The sequence below is a fragment of the Podarcis melisellensis genome (assembly GCF_964234715.1).
Source record: "Podarcis melisellensis genome assembly, chromosome: 12".
In the NCBI taxonomy this organism is placed as follows: domain Eukaryota; kingdom Metazoa; phylum Chordata; class Lepidosauria; order Squamata; family Lacertidae; genus Podarcis; species Podarcis melisellensis.
In genome coordinates, this window is record NC_138544.1 from 41,525,783 (window position 1) to 41,547,551 (window position 21,769).

General features: G+C 45.4%; 1 protein-coding gene across 1 annotated transcript in view; it reads right to left on the bottom strand.

The window, feature by feature from the left end:
* The window catches only part of LOC309380857 (uncharacterized protein), a gene marked incomplete at its 5' end in the record, with an annotated part of 68,017 nt that overhangs the window by 26,536 nt on the left and 19,712 nt on the right, over window positions 1-21,769 (bottom strand). Inside the window, 2 exons of the mRNA XM_081930951.1 lie at window positions 9,418-9,590; window positions 14,875-14,951. Of these exons, the coding sequence (XP_081787077.1) occupies window positions 9,418-9,590; window positions 14,875-14,951 (250 nt within the window). The remainder of the gene's footprint in view (window positions 1-9,417; window positions 9,591-14,874; window positions 14,952-21,769) is intronic.

Genomic DNA, 21,769 nt, shown 5'->3' on the forward strand with positions numbered 1-21,769 from the left:
GCTGCCAAACTGGTAAAACACATCGAAAGTGCCTGTGAGGAACACAGAGGGGAGGAGACCCAACCCCCACAGAGGTCTCTTTTTTTGCCTAATTAAAGGAAGGTTTCTCACGGGACGAGGCACAATCCTTTGCACCCTTTCCCAGGACTTCTTCTTTCACTGTAAAGAACAATCCCACTCGACTGTGAACTTCAAGGAGCGAAAAGGAATTAAATAGCGCCTCTGTTTGTGTCGGCCTTCACCTTGGCTGCTCTCTTGCAAGCGGGGCCTGTTTCCTTTCCCAAGGCACAACAGGCGAATGAGGTGGAGGGGGGGTGAAATATCTCTTCCTGCTTCCTGGGTATTGTGGTTCACCATCACATCAAAGAAGATTTTTAACCACTCTCCCCTCCACTGCTCTCTGTAGCCTCAGGGTGAGCGTTCATCACCCAAGTCCAGCGACTGGGCTTTGTACCTGGAGCTGGAGAATGTCTGCAATGGAACAGCTATTGGTTTTGCTTTGTTTTATCAGCTGCCTGGTTTTCAGTTTGAAGGCAAGCTTCCAAAGTAGGTGGCAGGATGATTTAAAAGATAAAGCATACAAAAGGATGCATAATAAATTAAATATAATGCACAACAATAATAAATAATAGTACAGTGGTACCTTGGGTTACGTACTTAATTCATTCCGGAGGTCCGTTCTTAACCTGAAACTGTTCTTAACCTGAAGCACCACTTTAGCTAATGGGGCCTCCCGCTGCCGCAATTTCTGTTCTCATCCTGAAGCAAAGTTCTTAACCTGAAGCACTATTTCTGGGTTAGCGGAGTCTGTAACCTGAAGCGTACGTAACCCAAGGTACCACTGTAAGGGCTCAAAAATAATAATACAAACAGCAAGATGAAAACAGAGGCAAGATATGGATTAAAGAACCAGGGTGAAATACCATAGGAATAAAATCATTTTGCATTAAATCATCAGGGCATTCTCTTGGCAAGAAAACTGACTAAAATGCCTGGATGAATAAAAACGAAGACGTCAGCTTGATCTGGCACCTGGAACTTAAAAGTGAGACTCCATTGTCATAAGTCAGGTGCCACCACTAAGAAGGCCCTTTCCCCGGTTACTCGCCACTGAAGACAGGGCAGCATTGAGGCACAATGAAGATACTAGTTCTGAGACAGGTTCATGCGGAAGAAGGTAGTCTTTCAAGCTCCAGAGACTCAAGCCTTCTGTCTTCTCCTCACAGCGAGAATATCTGTCCAGAAAGGTTTGCCCATTTGAGTGAGTGGAGGGGGCTGTGGGGGCTGCATTTGCACTAGTGGTACAGGAGCATGTTAAGCAGTATATAAAAGCTTGAAATGAATAAAATAAATATAAACATGCACCGACTACAGTGGTACCTCAGGTTACATACGCTTCAGGTTACAGACACTTCAGGTTACAGACTCCACTAACCCAGAAATAGTGCTTCAGGATGAGAACAGAAATCGTGCTCCGGCGGCAGCAGGAGGCCCCATTAGCTAAAGTGGTGCTTCAGGTTAAGAACGGTTTCAGGTTAATTAAGTACTTAACCTGAGGTACCACTGTACTTAATTTCCAAATTGTAGTAATCGTGTGAAGAAATATGATAAACATGAACACATATGGGAGATTCTGATCATAAATAACACTGAGTTTTGCTATTTAAATGTAATTGGGTTGGTTTGTCGTTTAAGAAAGTTTTGAATCTGGGTTTTACAGCTCCTCTTCAATGCCAGCCGCAGAGTTCCACACTCCTAAGCTATCTCCCCTTGGCTCTCTTTATTAGCTGCTGGAATTGATTTGGTTTGGTTTTTCCGGGAAACTACGGCAAGATGCTGCAGTGTTTTGCAACCACTGCCTGGCATGGCCCAGCAGGCCACTGCCAGCAGGGCCACCTGCGCTGGTTTCAGTGACGTCAAATGAGTCCCAGAAATGCTGACATCTGCTCCTGAGGTTTGCCGCTAAAGTGCTTTTCTTTAGATACGCAAGTCAAGGGACTTTACCTGGAGTGCTGCTTGGAAAAAAATGTTTGAAGTTTCTATAGAAGGCATTTAGGAAAAACTTACCCAACGAAAAATCTGGGCTTTGCTCCTCGGCCAAGTCTTACGCACGCTTGGCGTCCTCCTCCTCCTCGCCTCGTTTCAAAGTTATCTTGTTTCTCCAAGAGAGGGACTCCCCATGGCCATCAATCTGAATGAGGTTGACACACCTCCCCACAGGCCTATATTTCAGCTGTTCATAAATTGGCAAGTTTTATTGTCCCTTTTGATTGCTCTGCAGCCAGGGGGTGGGGTGGGGGAAATGTCAAAACTTTTTCGCCTTGTTCAACTGGAGAAATACGTAGCTGCCCGGTAACGTAATGAGTTCTGTTAAGGGAACTTCAGAGTTTTTTTTCTCTCATACATAGAAATCAGTGCCTATATTGACTTCTCTGCCTAGGAAAGCCAACATGCTCAGAGGCTACAAGTACCCCAACAAATGCTTCGGTCCCAACTCCCTGGGGCAAAAGTGTCAGTGAGAGATAAGTCTAGTCTCCGAAGATAGGTGCATAAGTTGTGTGTGACTTTTTGTAGATTCGCTGTTTGCTTGCCTATTTCAAAATGGTATACCTGCGTTTCTTTGTGACTAAACCAAATTAAACATATTAGTAATTGCAGATCACAAACACACACAGGATATAGCAGCGGAGCAGAAGTTAAAATAGCTATGCAAATGTACACTACAATGCCTTCAAAACTGCCTCAGCCAATCTCAAAAGCTATCTGGAAAAGCCACATCTTCACACTGCTGCTGGAGGGATACAAAGGACTTATATGTCAGACCATAGATCCACCTCACCCAATATTGTCAACCCTGACTGGTAGCAGCTCTCCTGAGTATCAGGCAGCAGTCTCTCCCACTTCTACCAGGAGACTGAACTCGAGACTTTTTGCATGCTGTCACACAGAATCATAGAATTGTAGAGTTGGAAGGGACCAGAAGGGTCATCTTGTCCAGCTCCCTGCATTGCAAGAAACTTTTGCCCAACGTAGAGCTTGAACCCACAACCTCGAGAGTAAGAGTCTCATGCTCTACCAACTGAGCTATCTCAGGTGTGCATCAGCACTGGCAACTGATCTGTGGTTGGGGTTAGAATCATGGAACATTTCCTTTCCTCCCTAGATTTATAGGCCACTTTTCTACTGAAGCACTCATGACACTTTGCAGTTTAAAGTAATGACACACTGTCCAAGATGCAGGACAGGAAAGGTTGTGGGAACTGTAGGATTGTGGGGGAAGAAGAAAAAGACGGAAAATAAGAAAAATCAGGTGCCAACTTTTTCTTACCATTCCAATGGCCTCATGACACAATGAGGTTGAACAATATGGGTGCAATGAATGATCACTGCAGCAAATCCACTTTTTAAGAAAAGTCTCCTTTTTTTTGCAGTTAGTGAAGTGACAAGAAAATGCGTCGAAAAGTTTGGGAGGGATGAGTAAAAACATATACACACCTTGGAAGCAAATCACAATGAATGCTCAACAAACAGGTGTTTTGGAAGACCCCTTAATAAATGGAAGTGTCAACAAAATGCAGAGTAAAACTTTGGTGCGTGAGTTAAAATCACAATCTTGCTTGTTCATTTATGTGCAACTCAGGCTCAGGGGTTGACACAATTCCCTTAACATTTGTTTGCCCCACATCCTACTTTTTAATCTGAGATAACAGCTTGCCACACACCTATTTTTACAGCACATTATGGAAGCCAAGAGGTATAAACAAATCTTTTCAAACAATATTCCTTTCATTTATGACATCGAAAACAGACCTGCAAGATAGCCTAATTCCCTCACCCTAAAACCCCATTACATTTTAATTTATCTATCAATCCATCAGATTTTACCCATCAGATTTATGTCATAAAAATCACAATGAAATTGTTATCTAATGGCTCCTAATAAATGTCAAAAAATAACTTGTGGATGGTCATTTGAAATATATTGGAAGTCATTAAACATCAATTAAACTATGTTTTACTAATACTTTATTACAGTCTTTTTAACTGAACTGCGAGGAGGGGGAAAGATTTGCTGGCTGCTTTATTTAAGTCAAGACATCGTAAAAGTTCTTACTGCTTTCACTATCAAATGTATTGATTCTGCTCAATTTTTCCTCCTAGGAGAATCGCTGACAGCTGTTCCTTACAAACAATCCTGACGGCAGAGAACTGCAGGAGGGTGTTCTGTGGCTCCACCTCACTTAACCACAGGGAAAGCTGCTAAGGGGGCTCTTCCCTTAAAAAATTAGGACCAATAAAATTGACACCTGGGTCTCAGCCACCACTCACCTGTAGAAATGGTACTTGGAATGGCCCTTCAGAAAGCAGGTGGGAGGGTTGTCTGGCTGAATGCTTATAGGCGTGTGAGGCTGTGTTAAAAAATGGTTTTTAAAAGATGGGTCACCGCACCCTTGGACTACTCCAGCAAATGTCCACCCACCAGTGGCATAGCGTGGGTTGTCAGCACCCGGGGCAAGGCAAGTAATTTGCACCCCCTAACCCGTGGATTTGCGCCCCCTAACCCCCAGATGTTGCGCCTGGTGCGGCCGGCCCCCCCTGCACCCCCACGCTACGCCACTGCCACCCACCCAAACTTTCAGCCTCTGAACTTCAGGGAGTCCCACCCACCTCAGAATATGCGAAAGACAGAGCGACAAGACAGCATAGATCACACTGCCCTATAGGAAGTCAGGCAGAGACACGGTAGGCAAGGGAGCACTGAAGGACCTTGAAAAGACGGCGGGGGTGGGTGGGGATCACACCCAAACATGCAGCTAAGAGGCCCATTGCAAAAACTAATGGAGTGGCCTTGCCCTCCCTGTGTTTGAGCAATGCTAGCTCCATGCTTTGTTGCTGCAGTTCCACACCCTGTTCCACATCCATTCTGAAGTGGTTCTGTTTAGGAAAGACAATCTTGCATCCTTTTTCTGAGCTCAAAGGGGCAGCAGATCCAAAAGCCCTGGGGCTTAGCCCCCCCCCCCAACATCCCCTTACAAGACCCCTGGTAGTCCCAAAGAATCATAGAATGCAAGAGTTGGAAGGGTCACTGGAGTTCACCTCGTCTCACCCCTTGCTCAGAGCAGAGATCTACAGCAGGGGGCCAGTCCACTGTCCCTCAGAACTTGTTGTGGGCTGGATTATATTTTGGAGGGGGAGAAAGAACGAATTCCTATGCCCCACAAATAACCCAGAGATGCATTTTAAATAAAAGGGCACATTCTACTCGTGTAAATACACGCTGATTCCTGGACTGTCCATGGGCCGGATTTTGAAGGCCATTGGGCTGGATCCAGCCCCCGGGCCTTAGTTTACCTACCTCTACAGCTACAGCATCCCAGACAGCTGCTGTCCTACTCCTGCTTAAATGCCTTCAGCCCACTGTCTGTTCTACTAGCAAAGAGCTCTAAATCAAGAATAACTGACAAGTTGTAGCTTAGCTGGATGCTGGAGGAACCATGCGGCCGTTCGTTCACACATTTGTGCATTTATTTTGTGCATGTATTCCCTGCCCTGATGCCATCATGGCACTTGAAAGGTGGCATGCATGAGGTTCCCAGGTAGTCTCCCGTGCAGACACTGACCAGACCTGCAAGGGGGCAGCCCTCACCTCATGCCCCGAGACATTCCAGACCAATCACGGATCTGTGCCCAGTCACTGAGCAGCATCAGAGTCACTTTCCAGCCATATCCACCAAGTGCCAGATTGATTGCCTAGCCTGACCCTTAGATGCTTTTCATCTGATGCTTAGATGCTTTTCATCCTGATAGCCTTAGCAGGGCTACTGCCTCTCAGCATCTGCACATACACAACCCATCTCCCATACAGGGAATACTAGTACTGCGTGACCTTACTAGACAACTTTTGAGGATCACTAAACTAGTGTTTTTTCAAAGGGCTTTGAATACACGCAATAAAGGCTGGTGCTATTGGGTAGTGTCACTATTATTGGGGAATATCTCATGCTGTGGATGGCATGAGCTGATGGGGAGGAAGGCAACTTCTACACAGTGAGCAAAGTAAGCAACCCATCATTTTGTTATACAAGTAGCTATTAGCATTCAATAATACTCTATTGTGTCAGTGTACAAATGTGTCATTATCCTCCACTTTCCTCTGCTGCTCCTTGAATTATTACTATGGCTACACTCCCCCCTCGCCCCGTCCCTCCCCATTTCTTCTTCCGTAAATTAGCAAGTAATAGATCTCTGTTAACTAAAGCTAAACAACCCTTCAACCTCCTTCTCCGTGATAAAGCTGTAGACGAGAGCATTTCGCTGCAAAAATAGTAAATAGGCACCATATGTCATCAGCAGAACTAATGTCTCCACATACATGTAAACCTGGGCTAATGGGCCCTGCCAAAATATTTTAAACCATCTGTTTTGACTTAGCTGTTTTTGAGAAATTATGTTTATCATGCTAATTTATTTTGCTGTCAACAGCACCAAGTGAGACAGTTGCTGCTAAACAACATCATTATATATATCGCATTTCTGGCACAATACCAGCAGGCTTTCGCTTCTCTCGTTCAAAATGCGACCGGAATAAATAAGCAGTAACGTTGTCAGCATATTTAAAGATCTAGCGCGGGGTGGTAATGCATCTGCCTGGATCTGCAGTGTTCCAGCGAGGGGATGCTGGCGCAGAGCAGTCCTTAAGGATGGGCACCAGGGCAGCCTCAGGAGGAACGGCAGGAGTGGTGCCACAGGTGGCCCAGGAAGTGGGCATCTGCGCAGCAGACCTGGAGAGAGAACAGAAGGGCCCTGCATGCATGGATGAGATGACACAGAATCAGGTTTACACTTCTGTCTGTCTTCCTGCGCTGCATGGCACTGATGCTTTCTCTGTGGGCACTGGGGCTGCATGCACGCCATAGAACTGGAACAGGCCAGTGGCCATCTGGCCCAGCATCTTGCTCTCACAACAGACAATGCCAAGCCCCCAAGCAGGATACGAGTGCAACAGCCCTCTTGCCCACCTGTGATAGATACCCAGCAACTGGTATTCAGAGGCATAATGCTTCTGACTATGGTGGTGGAACACAGTCGACCTGGCTGGTGATAGCCATGGGGAGCCTTGCCCCCTGTGAATTTGCCTCATTCTGACTTGAAGCCATCCAAGTTGGTGGCCATCACTGCCTCCTGTGGCAGTGAGTTCCCCAGTTTAACTATGCGCTCTGTGAAGAGCTGCTTTCTTATATCTGCCCAGAATCTGCCAGCATCCAGGTCTCTCTAGTGTTATGAGAGAGGCAGAAAAACTTTTCTCTGTTATCTTTCTCCCTTCCATGCATAGTTTTAATAAATTTCTGTCATGTCACAACTTACTCTTTTGCTAAGCTAAAAAAGCCCCAAATGCTGTAACTTGTCCTTATACAGTGGTATCTCAGGTTAAGAACTTAATTCATTTCGGAGGTCTGTTCTTAACCTGAAACTGTTCTTAACCTGAAGCACCACTTTAGCTAATGGGGCCTCCCGCTGCCGCCGCAGCACAATTTCTGTTCTCATCCTGAAGCAAAGTTCTTAACCCGAGGTACTATTTCTGGGTTAGCGGAGTCTGTAACCTGAAGCGTATGTAACCCGAGGTACCACTGTACGAGAGTTACTCCACCCACCTGATCAGTTTGGTTGCCGTTTTCAAACTCTACAGTATCTTTTGAGGTGGGGGAGGCATTTGAAACATGTCTAAAGAACATGACTTTCCCCCAAAGGCCTGCTGGGAGTTAGTTTAGAAATTGATCAGTTATAAGATGACAAATTGTGGGATCATTACGCATTTGCCTTGCAAATGTGTACATGGAATGTTTATGACAAAGGCCATTGAAGAAGAACCTTCCCAAAATGTGTCTAACGACGTTTCACCCATTTGGGCATATCTACACTCTAGTCTTGGTTTTAGGCTTGTTTGACTGTCTTGGAGACTGTGCGGATGCTAGGACGCTTATCTACCACAACGTGTCGTGTCTGATCCAGACCCAAGCCACGACTCCCGACTCCTCTAATGTAGACCCCAATGACACAAAGTCTTAACAATTTCGTGGGGCCTCCTGACTTTGGTTTCCACCTAACTGGTTATGTCACAGTTTAACAGCAAAAATAAATTTTTTAAAAAAAATTGTGCATCGTATTTGCTGTATTACCTAATGTTTCCTGCTCTTTGCTACCATCTGGGTCCAGATTAGAGATTATTTCTTTTTGGGTTTCCTGCAGCATCTCTTCCCCACCCCCTCCCAGCAAAATAGTCAGCATCTTGGACAGGATATGTATTAAAGGAACCAGAAGTCTCTCTGGCCATTTCAAAGAGGTTAATTCTCAGACACTGGATATACACAAACATCCCCATGCTATCTAACAGATAAGGCAGTCATGCTGTACTTAGCTGGTTTCCTCGCTCTAACAAGGAGCGTTTGTGCTGGGTTGCCAAGGAAGTTACTGTTTCTGTGTATCCACTACACTGCCAACCTTTGTCAAGTCATGCTAATGCCAGAACGGAAAAGGCTCCACTGTGTCAGATGTCTTTTTCCCGGGGGGGGGGGGGAGAGACAGCATCTCACTCCATCTAGCAGCATGTTAATATGGGTGTTGTATTCTGAGAGCTAAAGGTGTTAACAACACCAGGGAGAGCCCAGCTAAACATCTAGCACTACTTATCTGGTATAAAGAAGGCTGATCGCCGAATAATTGATGCTTTTGAATTATGGTGCTGGAGGAGACTCTTGAGAGTCCCATGGACTGCAAGAAGATCCAACGTATCCATTCTGAAGGAAATCAGCCCTGAGTGCTCACTGGAAGGACAGATCCTGAAGCTGAGGCTCCAGTACTTTGGCCACCTCATGAGAAGAGAAGACTCCCTGGAAAAGACCCTGATGTTGGGAAAGATGGAGGGCACAAGGAGAAACGGGGCGACAGAGGACGAGATGGTTGGATAGTGTTCTCAAAACTACCAGCATGAGTTTGACCAAACTGCGGGAGGCAGTGGATGACAGGAGTGCTTGGCGTGCTCTGGTCCATGGGGTCACGAAGAGTCGGACATGACTAAACAACAACAACAACAACTTATCTAGTCTGCTGGAACAGACTCTGTTGGGAGGTTGTGGACTCTCCTTCCTTACAGGTTTTTTAAGCAGAGGTTGGATGGCCATCTGTGATAGGTGCTTAAGTTGAGATTCCTGCATTGCAGTGGGCTGGACTAGATGGCCCTTGGGGTCCCTTCAAACCCCACAATTCTGTGATTCTATGATTCTGAAAAACGTATGCTGTGTGATTTTGCTTACCCAGTTCACAACAAGATGCCATTATGATGCTCAGATAGGGCTATCCTGGATCCCACCCCTTCCATTTGACATTTGTATATCAGCTTTGACAGCAGAGAAAACTCACCAGCTTCTGTCTCAAGGCTGCTCCTTCCACTGCAGATTCTCCCAACATTTTTGACACAGTCAAGTTTGAAGATGAGCCTTCTTTTTTCAAGCTCACCCTCACATTGCGAGGCGTAGTATTACAACTTTGGGCCGGACTTCTATTTTCAATGGCTCGCTCCGATTTTGCAAATACTAGACAAGACAAGCACAAGAAGGCATATTCAGAAATAATATTGGCCAGGAGATCTGCTCATCCATTTATGTTCTGTCATTCCCAACTATCCATATTTTCCATTACTGCAGGTTCATGGGCTCCTTGAGTTTGAGGAACCTTCCTAACTCCTGCAGGTGATTCAGTAACAACCCAAAATGGGCAGCCCATGGATGACTCCAAGTAGTTCCACTGGTCAAACTGACTACACGATATGCTTGATATATTGACTCAAAAGGGCAGGTATGAAGTAAGGAGAGGCAAGCTCCCCAAGGAAATGGGTCACTCTTGCAAGCTTCCTCTTCAGCTGCTTGGTTTACTCTGCCTGGGATCTGGAGAAGAATGGAAGGACACCTTTTGCTGGCTGTTTAATAAAAATGCAAACTCAAGTGCGATATATATATATATATATATATATATATATATATTCATATCCTTATCCTACACATTAAGACCACTTCCTTGTTAAGCCAGGAAGGACATAATAAGGGATCTTAAGTTCACACTGCAGGACATCCAGACAGGAGACATTCCCTGCCTGAATCTAGTTATCCTACACCAGACATCTGCTAGGAAGTTTGTTCAGCTGGGCAAACATGCAAGATATACAAAAGGAAGATTCTTTTAAACAATGGAGTGTGAACAGAGCTTTTCATTTGCATGAGCTACTCTATAGACAAGAAAATGGAAAGCTATTATTATTAATTATTATTATTAATTAATTATTCATTATTATTATCATTATTATTCCCCACCTTCACCCTAAGGTCCCAGGGCAGGTTACAACAATTAAAACACAATGTTAAAAAACTTCTGTAGCTGACACACACCATCACAGTCTTTCTGCCTCCTTAAAACCTAGGAATCTCGTCTGAAGCTTTACCCTGGGACAAACACAGAGGGAAGTCACCTTGCAGTGATTTAACTGTGTCCAAAATTACTGTGTGTTCAACAGTATCTGATCCACACAAGGTCATATGATGATTATGGAGTAATCCTCAGTTGTAATCCACCTTGCAGTTTATTGCAGATTGGAGGCAAAAGACTGAGCTATGCATCATCCCTGAGTGAACTTGAAGGGGGAAATGTAAACCTTTGTCCATGTGGTACAGAGGTCAACTTGTTGGATTTGGAGCAGGGAGCCCCAGGTGCCATAAAGCTCACAGGGTGACTGTAGGCCAGTAGTTGCCATGTCTTGGGCTGACAGGATTGTTGTGAGGCTAAAATGAGAGAGGGTACAACCCCTTTATCAATACTGAACCTCCTATGAACCTTACACAGAAAACAACTGCCGTTGCTGTCAATATATATGTATGCCACTTATGTGCCAAAATGGCTTCTAGGTGGTCTACAAGTATAAGATCAATTGTAAAATCCATACCTTATTAAAATACCCAAACAAATTGATTCCATCAAAGCATTAAAAACATTGACAGTTTAAAAAAATGCCACAAAACAAGCCAGCTAACATAACCATTGAAACAGTTAAAAGGAATGATTAAATTGAAAAGTTCCAAGTTCAGGGGAATGTTTGCCAAAATAAGTGAGTCTTCCAGAGCACTTGGAGCACAGAGACCCCGGTCAAAACCTCCACTCACCCACAAAGCTCGCTGGGTGCCATTGACTGATGTCCCTGTCTAGGCCACTCTGGCAACCAGGTCATTTCCACCTCTCCTATCCTAGATCCTCTATACTGAAAAGGCAAGGGCTCCTCCTCATGCATATTCTCTCTGCCCCTGAAGAATCATGGCACTCCCTGCCTCCTCCAAGCTCAATATTCCTGTTGTCGAATGATTGGCAAGGTTGGCCTAGTTCCTCCTTAGTCCACACTGGTGGTGCCAGTGAGATGAGAAAGTCAGTTGCCCAGACTTAAATCCTGAAAGGCTTCCGGCAGAAAGTAGCAAAGAAAGGTGTTGTGTAAATCAGTATCTATAGCACTCACAAGCCATCCTTTCTCGAAGGCCATTTCTTCCAGGGCTGTGAGTAAACATGGCTCTCCATCCCTGTGAGTTAAGGGACTGGCTGAGAGCTAAGGGACTGGCCCAAGGTCACTCACTGAGCTTCACTCTAACCACTTCACCATTCTGCTCCCCCCTATGATAATCTAGTAGTGGGTCAGACCCGTCCTTGCCCATTAACGAAGAGCTCTTCCACACTGGAGAAAGAGAAGACACCAGCAACAGCAGAGAAGCAAGCAGAAAGAGGCCGGAAGCTCTTTTTCTGCCTTAAGAGTTCTTGCATACACATTCAGGGGCAGGAGTGCTGGTCCATTTGCCTCTCACTACCCTGATATGCAGAGGCGAGGATGTTCTGCTGTCATGCTGGTTACAACCAAGAGGCTCCTTCAGGTGAGTAATTCATAGGTTGTCACTAGACTGAAGTTATCTTAATCACCATAAGCTTGATTAATCATATGAATCTTAATTTGTTTATCAATTAATTGATTCTGCATTCTTACATAAAACTATAGTAGTTTTTTTTTTTTAAAAAAAAGAACACTTTCTTTACTTTGGGCTGACACCTGTAAGCACTGTAGCCAACACTGTCTGAGAAGGGAGTCTCGTGTGTGTGTGTGTGTGTGTGAGAGAGAGAGAGAGAGAGAGAGAGAGAGAGAGAGAGAGAGAGAGAGAACACCAAATGAAAGTGGTCCTTTCCTACATCCAAATCTCACAAATGAAAATCTATAAGAGGAGGATGTTATACCAAACACTGATGCTTATACTGAACCAGCCATTGGTCCATATAGCTCAGTGCTGTCTACACTGGCTGGCAGTGGCTCTCCAGTATCTCAAATAAAAGTTGCAACAACACAAGAAGAAGCTGCTGGATCACCTGCGTCCCACCTAATCAAGGATGTTGTCTTCACAGAGGCCCACTAGATGCCTGCGGAAAGAATGCAAGCTGGACCTGCATGCAACATCACTCGCCCACCTGCAATTCCCAGCAACTGGCATTTGTAGTGCTGGCAGTATGATTTGGATCCTTGTAAAATACAGGGACCAAAATAAAAATAACACAGGAAGTAGAGTTATGTTTGCTTTTATTGGCATGGCTTCACAAAAACATTTGAAGTCTGTATATAACCAGCACCTACCCTCTTGAACTATCCCATACAGGGCAGCACTTTTAACCATGCCGATTAATCCTGTTCCCATTTAAAAAAAGAAAAAAGGTTCTTCCCATTCTAATTTGATTTTTTAAAAATCTCCTAGACCTTTTAAAACCCCATTTTACTGGGCACGCTTCCTGTTTCAGAATGTGATTTTCACCCTCAACTTGCCGAACAGCCCTCCCCCCACCTTTCCCTCTTGCAACTGGGATTAATATAATTGCTGTAAAGGGAAAGCGGGTGGCCGGGGGTGGGGCACGCCATTGCTTTATTCATATAAAGGGATTATCAAGGGCCAGAAATAAATCTGCTGTTCTGGGCGTAGCCAGAGATCACATTGCAGAACACAGACTTCTAAGCAGAGGTGAAACCAGAATGTTGCAAACTTTCCTTGGGTGGGTGGGGGAGATCGAGATGAAGAATTTTCTTGCAACTGTGGCTGATTTCCTGTGTAAACTGAAACCATGTGATATTCCATGAAGACATCCAGCTCTAAATTACAGGAAATGAAACCCATTGTGGGGGGAAAAGACAGCTCCAGAATAAATTCCCAGATGAGGTATTTTTACCACAAGGTTTCAGGCTGGTTACATTCTCTTGGAGGGTCTCCTGAATACCCGTCAGTCATTAAGATAATCACCTGTGGACAGCAACATACAGACATGGATTCCCAGGGGCATTTGTAAAAGTTTATGGCTGTAGTTAGTGCAGGGTGCATCTTTAAGGCTAAGCTGAGCAAGAGAACCTGTGGTGCTCATGTGCTGATCTTGGGGCCATGTTCATTAAGGGGTCTTCCAAAACACCTGTTTGTTGAGCATTCATTGTCATTTGCTTCCAAGGTGTGTATATGTTTTCACTCATCCCTCCCAAACTTTTCAATGCATTTTCTTGTCACTTCACTAACTGCAAAAAAAGGCGTTTCTTAAAAAGTGGATTTGCTGCAGTGACCATTCATTGCACCCACATTGTGCAACCTCATTATGTCATCAGGCCATTGGAATGGCAAGAAAAAGTTGGTACCTGCATTTTCTTATTTTCCCTCTTTTTCTTCTTCCCTCCACAACCCTCCAGTTCCCACAACCTTTCCTGTCCTGCATCTTGGACAGTGTGTCAATACTTTAAACTGCAAAGTGCCATGAGTGCTTCAGTATAAAGGTGGCCTATAAATCTAGAAAGGAAAGGAAGTGTTCCATGATTCTCACCCCAACCACAGATCAGTTGCCAGTGCTGATGCACACCTGAGATAGCTCAGCTGGTAGAGCATGAGACTCTTACTCTCAAGGTTGTGGGTTCAAGCTCTACGTTCTTGCAATGCAGGGAGCTGGACTAGATGACCCTTGTGGTCCCTTCCAACTCTACAATTCTACAATCTTTGCAGGGAAGGAGAGCCAACGTTTCAACAGGTCTTGGTCCTTTGGCCAGGGACTAAAAAGTCAAATCAACTCACATGACTAAAATAAAACTAGAATACAGCCGTTTTTGGCAGCACAACACAACATTTTTCAAATACTGCTCCAAAGAAGGCCACAGGTATTCTAGCAATAACAAAAGAAGCCCTTTTCTTCTTGGCAGCTCACTGAGTGCTACCGTGCTTCTGCCTGAGCACAGTTTGTGTTAATCAGTAGATGATCCCGCTTCATTGATAAACTGAAGGGCAATTTCGGGGCTAGAAAGGTGGAAAGTGTTTATTTCCCAAACTTGTGCATAAGTTCCATTCTGATGAACAGTGAGGCATAGCCTCTAAAATCCCCACTCTTCAAGGACAACATTTCTAGGATATCTCTAGGTCAGCTGTTCAGAAACTTCAAGATACCGAAAATGGCTGTTCTTGCTTGCTCTTTCCAGATGACTGTGGAGTGGCTGCCCTCTTCACAACCGCAGCGCCATCAGCAACTTTGGAAGGATGCAAGCCAGTGGCATGGGGAGGAGAGGGTTAAAGTCTTCCCTCCCCAGTACCGCTGCCAGTTTTTAAGTAAAAACAAAAATGCTGGGAGATCAGATCGCAGAACTCCCGCATCAAACATGCTATTTGGCCCTTAAACTAACACGCCCTAAGTAAATCAGAATAAGCATTCAAATGTGGGTTCTGCTTTTGATCAGAGTCTTTGTCAGGAGCTTAACCTGTCACCATTTTAACACTCCTTTCGCACACTCACGGTCAGCTGTATCCCGCTTTCTGCTGCTCCTTTCCCTCTGGCCTTCTTCCACCCCAACAAATATCCATAAGTGTATCCTAAAAATAATCAAAGTGGGCTGAGTGTTGTATTACATTTATGGGACACAAGGGACTAACTTGAATGTGCTGACTGAACCTGCTCTAACAACTTACATGGGGGAAAATCCATAGTGCAGATCACGGTACTTAGCTTGGTATAATAAAGTCTGCGTAATCAAAAATAACCTAAAGGAAATGACAATCTAGAGAGGAGAGGGAGGGAGAGGGAGGGAGTGCTGTGTGGGCTACACATTACATACACCACAGGATAATAAAAAATGGCACACCGGTGGCATGTTCTCATTACATAGGGTTAGATTCATCAAAATGGGTGGGCATGACTAACTTGGGCCCATTCATTTCAATGGCTCTCCTTGGAGTAGAACTTAGTTGGATGCAACCCATAATGTTATAATGTCCACAGACATCAGAGTGGCCACTTACTAATCACCAAAAAGGAGAACAAAGGACCTGTTGATGGGCATCTCTGGCAGCCCCTGAGTTAGATATATACAGTCGTACCTTGGCTCCCGAACGCCTTGCAAGTTGAATGTTTTGGCTCCCAATGTTTTGGTTCTGGTTTGCAAACGTTCTTTGGAACCCGAACGTCCAAAGGAATGTTTTATACAGGAATAAAATGGGAGATATCAGAGCAGCATAAATGCATCATAAAAGGTTTAAGTCTGGGGAAATTGAAAGATGTCTTTGCCTGGCACCAAAACCACACATGCAGATTGCAGAACTGGGCCAAAACTAACAAAATGAATTTCAGTAGGGATAAATGTAAGGTTCTACCCTTAGGCAAGAAAAAGCAGCTGCGCAAATATAAGATGGGGGACACCTTGGCTTGACGGGAATACATGTGAAAAGGATCTAGGGGCCTTAGCAGACCACAAGCTTCACATGAGTCGACAGTGTGATGCAGCAGGGGGGCAGGGAAGCTAATGCTATTCTAGGCTGCATCAACAGAAGCAGAGTGTCCTGATCAATGGAAGTCCTGCTCTATTCTGCCTTGGTCAGACCACACCTGGAGTACTGTGTCCAGTTCTAGGCACCACAATTTAAAACAGATATTGACAAGCCAGAATGTCTGCAGGATGATCAAGGGTCTGGGAACCAAGTCTTATGAGAAACGGTTGAAGTCATTGGGTATGTTTAGTCTGGAAAAGAGAAGAATGAGAGGAGATATGATAGCCAACTTCAAATATTTAAAAGGCTGTTGCATGGAAGACGGAGAAAGCTTGTTTTCTCTTGCTCTGGAAGGTAGGACCTAAATGGCTTCAAGTCACAAGAAATGAGATTCCGAAAAAATACCAGGAATAACTTCCTGACAGTAAGAGTTGTTCAACAGTGGACCAGACAACCATGAGGTGTGATGGACTCTCCTTCATTGGAGGTTTTAAAGCAGAGATTAGTTGAGATTCCTGCATAGCAAGGTGTTGGACTAGACGAGCCTCAGGGTCCCTTCCAGCTCTACAATTCTATGATTCTATGAAATTTAAGGTATATATCATATCCACAACAACTGGTATGGATATCCTTCACACCTGTATGATTCCAAATGAAGTGTTAGATATTATTAATTTGTGATGCTGGAAGGATTCTTAAAAAATCCTTAGGGACCTGGAATGAAACCACCAGTTCATTTTACATAATCCACAGCCAGTACATTACATATAGTCGCTATTTCAAATTTCCACCAAGCGTAAGTGAGATTTGAACCAGCACTCTATAGGTAAAAGGTCAACATAGGCTACTTTGAAAAAGAGCATTTAAGTGAGCGGTTATATGAAAGCCTTTGCCGAGTGTTAACTAGGCCGAGAGTATGGAAAAAGCTGGTATTTTAAAGGTAACAATCATGACCGGGCAGACTCCCAAGAATGCAAATAAAATTAGAGGTATTTTTCCTCCTTTCTAGAGATCTTGCCCACTGCAGCTTTGGAAACATCATTAAAAATAATGATAAACCGTCTAATACATTTTTTGTACATTATAGCCTTTAATCTTTCATGTTAATGACAGAAAGGTTACCATTAGCCGCCCTGTACTTTGCTGTCCAAATCAGACATTTGTTATAACCATGTTTCGCTACTCTCTTTATGCAGATGGTAGCGATTTCAGCCCAAATTCCTCGTTGCGTTAACACGGAGAGATTCAGAAGAAGAAGAAAAATAAACCAGCCTGTAGCGCTACAAACGAAATAGCACAATGATTGGCTTAGGAAGTGTGCTGCTTTACCCATGCAAGTAGTTCCTGAGGGTGTGTCCCTGTGCTGAAAGTGTTCCATAAACATCACTGATCAAAAGGAATTCCATTTGCTTCAATTGCTAAGATGCACTGGCGTAGATTCTTACGTATTCTCTAGAGGAGACATTTCTGGCGAGTTAACTGGAAAAAAACCTCTCTGTTTCTAAGTATATAGGAGTGTGAGAAATATTTAGTACAGCAGCTCAGGAGATAGAGCTGGGAGACTATGGATTTCAGTTCTGGAGCCTTCTATGACTTCCAGACATCTCATTTCTGTTTTTTTGGTTACCTATCTCTGTCGCATTTTAATCACATCCTTCTCCCAAGGAGATCAGAGCCTTGTACACAAGGTTATCCCAGTTTACTGACCCTAGCAAGCACAGAAGGCAGATTAGATGAAGAGACAGGACCTGATCCAGGGATAAGCAGTGAGCTTCATTACCCCTGTTCAGATGCGGGAACCAGGGATAACAACTATGAAGACTGGGGGAGCAGGATCATGCCTGTTGCCCCCCATGCCGACAGTCCCATGGTGGCACACATGACAATAATTCTGTCAGGACCTTGTAAACTGCAGACTCCGCTACATGGACAGAGGTTGCTTGATTCAAGCTAGTTCATGAAGAGACAACTATTTTCACAATGACAAGTATCCAGTGAACAACGGCAGGAGGTTTACACCATCTAACTTCTTCAAAGTTCTAAGGAATGGACAAAGGATTGAACGTGTCCGTATATTCAAAGATTAGTGACGCTGTTTATTCCTTCTACTATAAACTGTTTAGTCAGAAGATGAGGCAGCTATTTGCTGGTGGATTACTTATCTGTAAGCACTTAAATTATCATCTTAAAAACCATGAGGTTTCAGATGGTCATACGTGTTGCATGAAGAAGTGGTATGAGCTGAAAGGAAGGTTGATTTCAAAAACACCTATTGATGCATTACAGCAGTTTCAGTTGTAGCTGCAAATTGACTACTGGAGAAAAAAATACTTCATTGCCTGCTTCCAGTTCTTAGGCGAGAGAAATTTAGTTCGACAAGGAACTGGCGGTCATTTTTTTAAAATGACCTCAGTGATGCCAGAAAAGTAATTCTTTTTAGGACAAGTGGGTGTTATGGCCAGATATAACCAAATGTAAGGAAATGCCTGCCCTCTAAGAAAAAAACATACAAAGCAAATTAATTGAACTGATCTCAAATCATATATTGAAGAACATCTGAAACTTAAAGTAACAAAATACTATTCTATCATCCTTGATTGTACCCCAGGTATATGTCATCAGGAGCAAATCACATTTTTAAGAGTTGCTAATGTTGGAAAGAGTGAACCTGCATCAGAAGATTCGTAGAATACATAAATGCAAATTCTCTAGTGGAGCTGGGTTGACAGAGCCACTTCTTGAGAAGCTTAGGTAACTGCAGAGGTCAAGGATATGATAATGGTGCCAATATGAAAGGAAAATATATTAGAATACAAAGGAGAATGTTATGTCTCAACCTGTCAGGGAACTGACATCTAAAGCGCCGGAGGCGCAAAGGCTCACTGAGGGTGAGAGAGCAGTAGCAGCGGAAGAGGGAACCAGTAGAGGGCGAGCAAGAACTCCAAGGGAAAGTGAGTCGGAGGGATGGCTCAGAGACGCTTCAAGCGAAACCAGTGGGGAGGTCTCAGGACCTCCTATAGGGACACCCACACCTCGACGGAAACTGTCACGCCGAGAGGCCAGACGACGTGTTTCCGTTAAGGAGCTTTTATGTTGGAAACGTTTCCGAAAGCAGCCACTTTCGGATACTACTAGTGATTGACGCAGCCATGCTGGAGGGGCTCCGTCACAGGCAGAGGTTTGAAAGCCTGATCAAACTCTGAGGGACTTGCATTTTACGCACAAGCAGCTCATCGTCCCATCACAGCAATCCGAAAGTCTCCGAAAGCCAGCTTGTGCAGGGAGAAGCATCATGAGCAATCCAGCCGGAACCGGGGAAGCAGGAGCAGCTGGAGGAGGTCCAAGCCTGGAAGAAAGGTACAGGGCGTTGGAGATCCAGTTGGCGCTGCAAACGGCGAGGCTTGAGGAGAGGAGGGCTCAGGATGCAGAAAAGGGAAAGGAGAAAACCACCCCGCTCGCCAGAAAGGTGCCAGGATTGGTGCAGAAATTCGGGGGGATCCCAGGAACTATCATGCCTTTAGAACAGAGATGCAATACGCTCTAAACTTGCAGTTTGATGACTTCCCCGATGAGGAATCGCGAGTGGCGTATGTGATTGGCCATCTCGAATCCGGGGCGAAAGATTGGGTTAGACCCCTGATGGCAGCGAATAATGAGATCTTAAAGGACACGAGGAAGTTTTTTCGTGCCATGGACCTGATGTTTTCCAGCGATATTGAGCAGGGGGTGGTGCGAAGGCAGTTAATGGCTTGCCAGCAAGGAAGCAGATCTGTCCGTGAGTACTGGACTGAATTTACCATGTTGATTCACAAATTGGGGTGGGACCTATCGGCGGAGCCCATCCAAATGCTTTTCGAAGAGGGGCTTTCTTCAACCGTCAAAGATGAGCTTTCCCGGGGCCCCAGGGCGGAGTCTATGGACCAGTTAACCAAATCTGCGCTGGCCATAGGAGCGCGCCAGGAGGCGAGGGCTATGGAAAAGCGGGAAGGGAAAGGAGACCGTTGGAGGGAGTTCCGCATTCCAGACATTCCAGAGCCACCTTTCCCGCCGGCAGAGCCGATGGAAGTTGGAACAGCGCGGGCGCGCGCAGTTTCAAATCCCAGTGAAGGGCGGAAAAAGGAGGGAAAGAGCGCCAAGAGATGTTATCTCTGCCAACAGCCAGGGCACTTTGCCAGAGTTTGCCCACAAAGAAAGGAATGGCAAGGGATGGCAGGAGCTGTTGGGGGAAAGGAAGAGGAAGGCAAGGAGCAAGTAAAAGCCAACGCCTGGCTGCCACCGTTGGGGCACAGCAGCCAGGCCAAAGAGCAATGAAAGTGCCCATGCCAGAACCCCCCAGACCCGCTTTAGTGATAGAGGTGTTACTAGAACTGCCAAACGGACACCCACTAAAGGTCAAGGCGCTTTTGGATTCAGGCAGCTCCTGTAATTTCATGAGTAAGGAGTTTGCAGCTGAGCACCAGATACAGACTATCCCTTTAAGTAACCCCTTGCAGGTGACTACGATTGACGGCAGAGAGCTGTTGGGGGGAGAAGTTAGCCAACAGACTGTCCCGATGATAATGAGAGTGGCAAGGCACACCGAACAGATAGCGTTTAATGTGGCCATCCTGGGAGGAGCGCCCATCATTTTGGGGATGAGCTGGCTGGCGCTACACGATCCGCTAGTGGGCTGGCATCAGAGGGTGGTCTCCTTTGGGTCAGCGCATTGCCTAGAACACTGCAAGGAGGGGAAGGTTTCGGGAGGAGACAGAGTCACCCTAGCGGGGATGGAAGTGATGGACAAAGGGAAGGTGCCCCCGCAATACGCAGATCTGAGCAACGTATTCAGCGAAAGGGAAGCAGACAAACTGCCACCGCATAGACCCTTTGACTGTCAAATCAACCTACTCCCAGGGGCCCAACTCCCAGTAGGCAAGCTGTACGCCATGTCAGACAGGGAGATGCAGGAGCTGAGGGAGTTCATTGACAAAAACTTGAAGCGAGGTTTCATCAGAGAGTCCCGAGCGGTGGGGGGCAGCCCAGTGTTCTTTGTGGACAAAAAGAACACAGACAAACCGAGACTGGTGTGTGACTTCAGGGCCCTCAATGCAGTGTCGGAGCCCCTGGCTTTCCCTATGCCCCGAATTGATGACATTTTGACCAGAGTAAGGAAGGGAAAGATTTTTACAAAACTGGACCTGCGGGGGGCGTACAATCTGATACGCATAAGGAAGGGAGATGAATGGAAGACCACCATGTTTACCCCGTTGGGAGCCTTTGAATACCTCGTTATGCCCTTCGGTCTACAAGGGGGCTCCGCGTGTTTTCAAGCTTTTATAAACCACGTTCTGGGACCTTTGCTCTACAAGAATTGTGTGGCCTTTTTAGACGACGTGTTGGTGTATTCGGAAAATGAGGAACAGCATGTGAGGGACGTTCGAGAAGTGTTGGGCAGGCTGCAAGCCAACCAGCTGTGGGTGAAACTGGAGAAGTGCCAGTTTCATACCAAGGAGGTGGAATTCCTGGGGTACCGCTTGTCAGACAAGGGATTGGCCATGGATCCAGGCAAGGTCCAAGCGGTACTGGAATGGAAGACACCGAAGACCAAGAAGGACGTGCAAAGATTCTTGGGATTTGGGAACTTTTATCGGAAGTTCATCAAGAACTTTGCCCACTTGACGGCGCCCATCACCGACTGTCTCAGCAGCAAGAAGAAATTTGTTTGGACGGCAGAGGCGGATCGAGCCTTTGAAGAACTGAAAAGGGCTTTCGCCTCGGAAGAACAACTTCTGCATGTGGATTTACGAAAACCCATGAGAGTGGAAACAGATGCATCCGACCGGGCGGTAGGGGCGGTCCTTCTTCAACCGGGGAGGAGTGCGTCGGAGTGGAGACCGTGTGCCTTCTTCTCGCGGAAGCTGAATAAGTCCGAGAGGAATTACACGGTG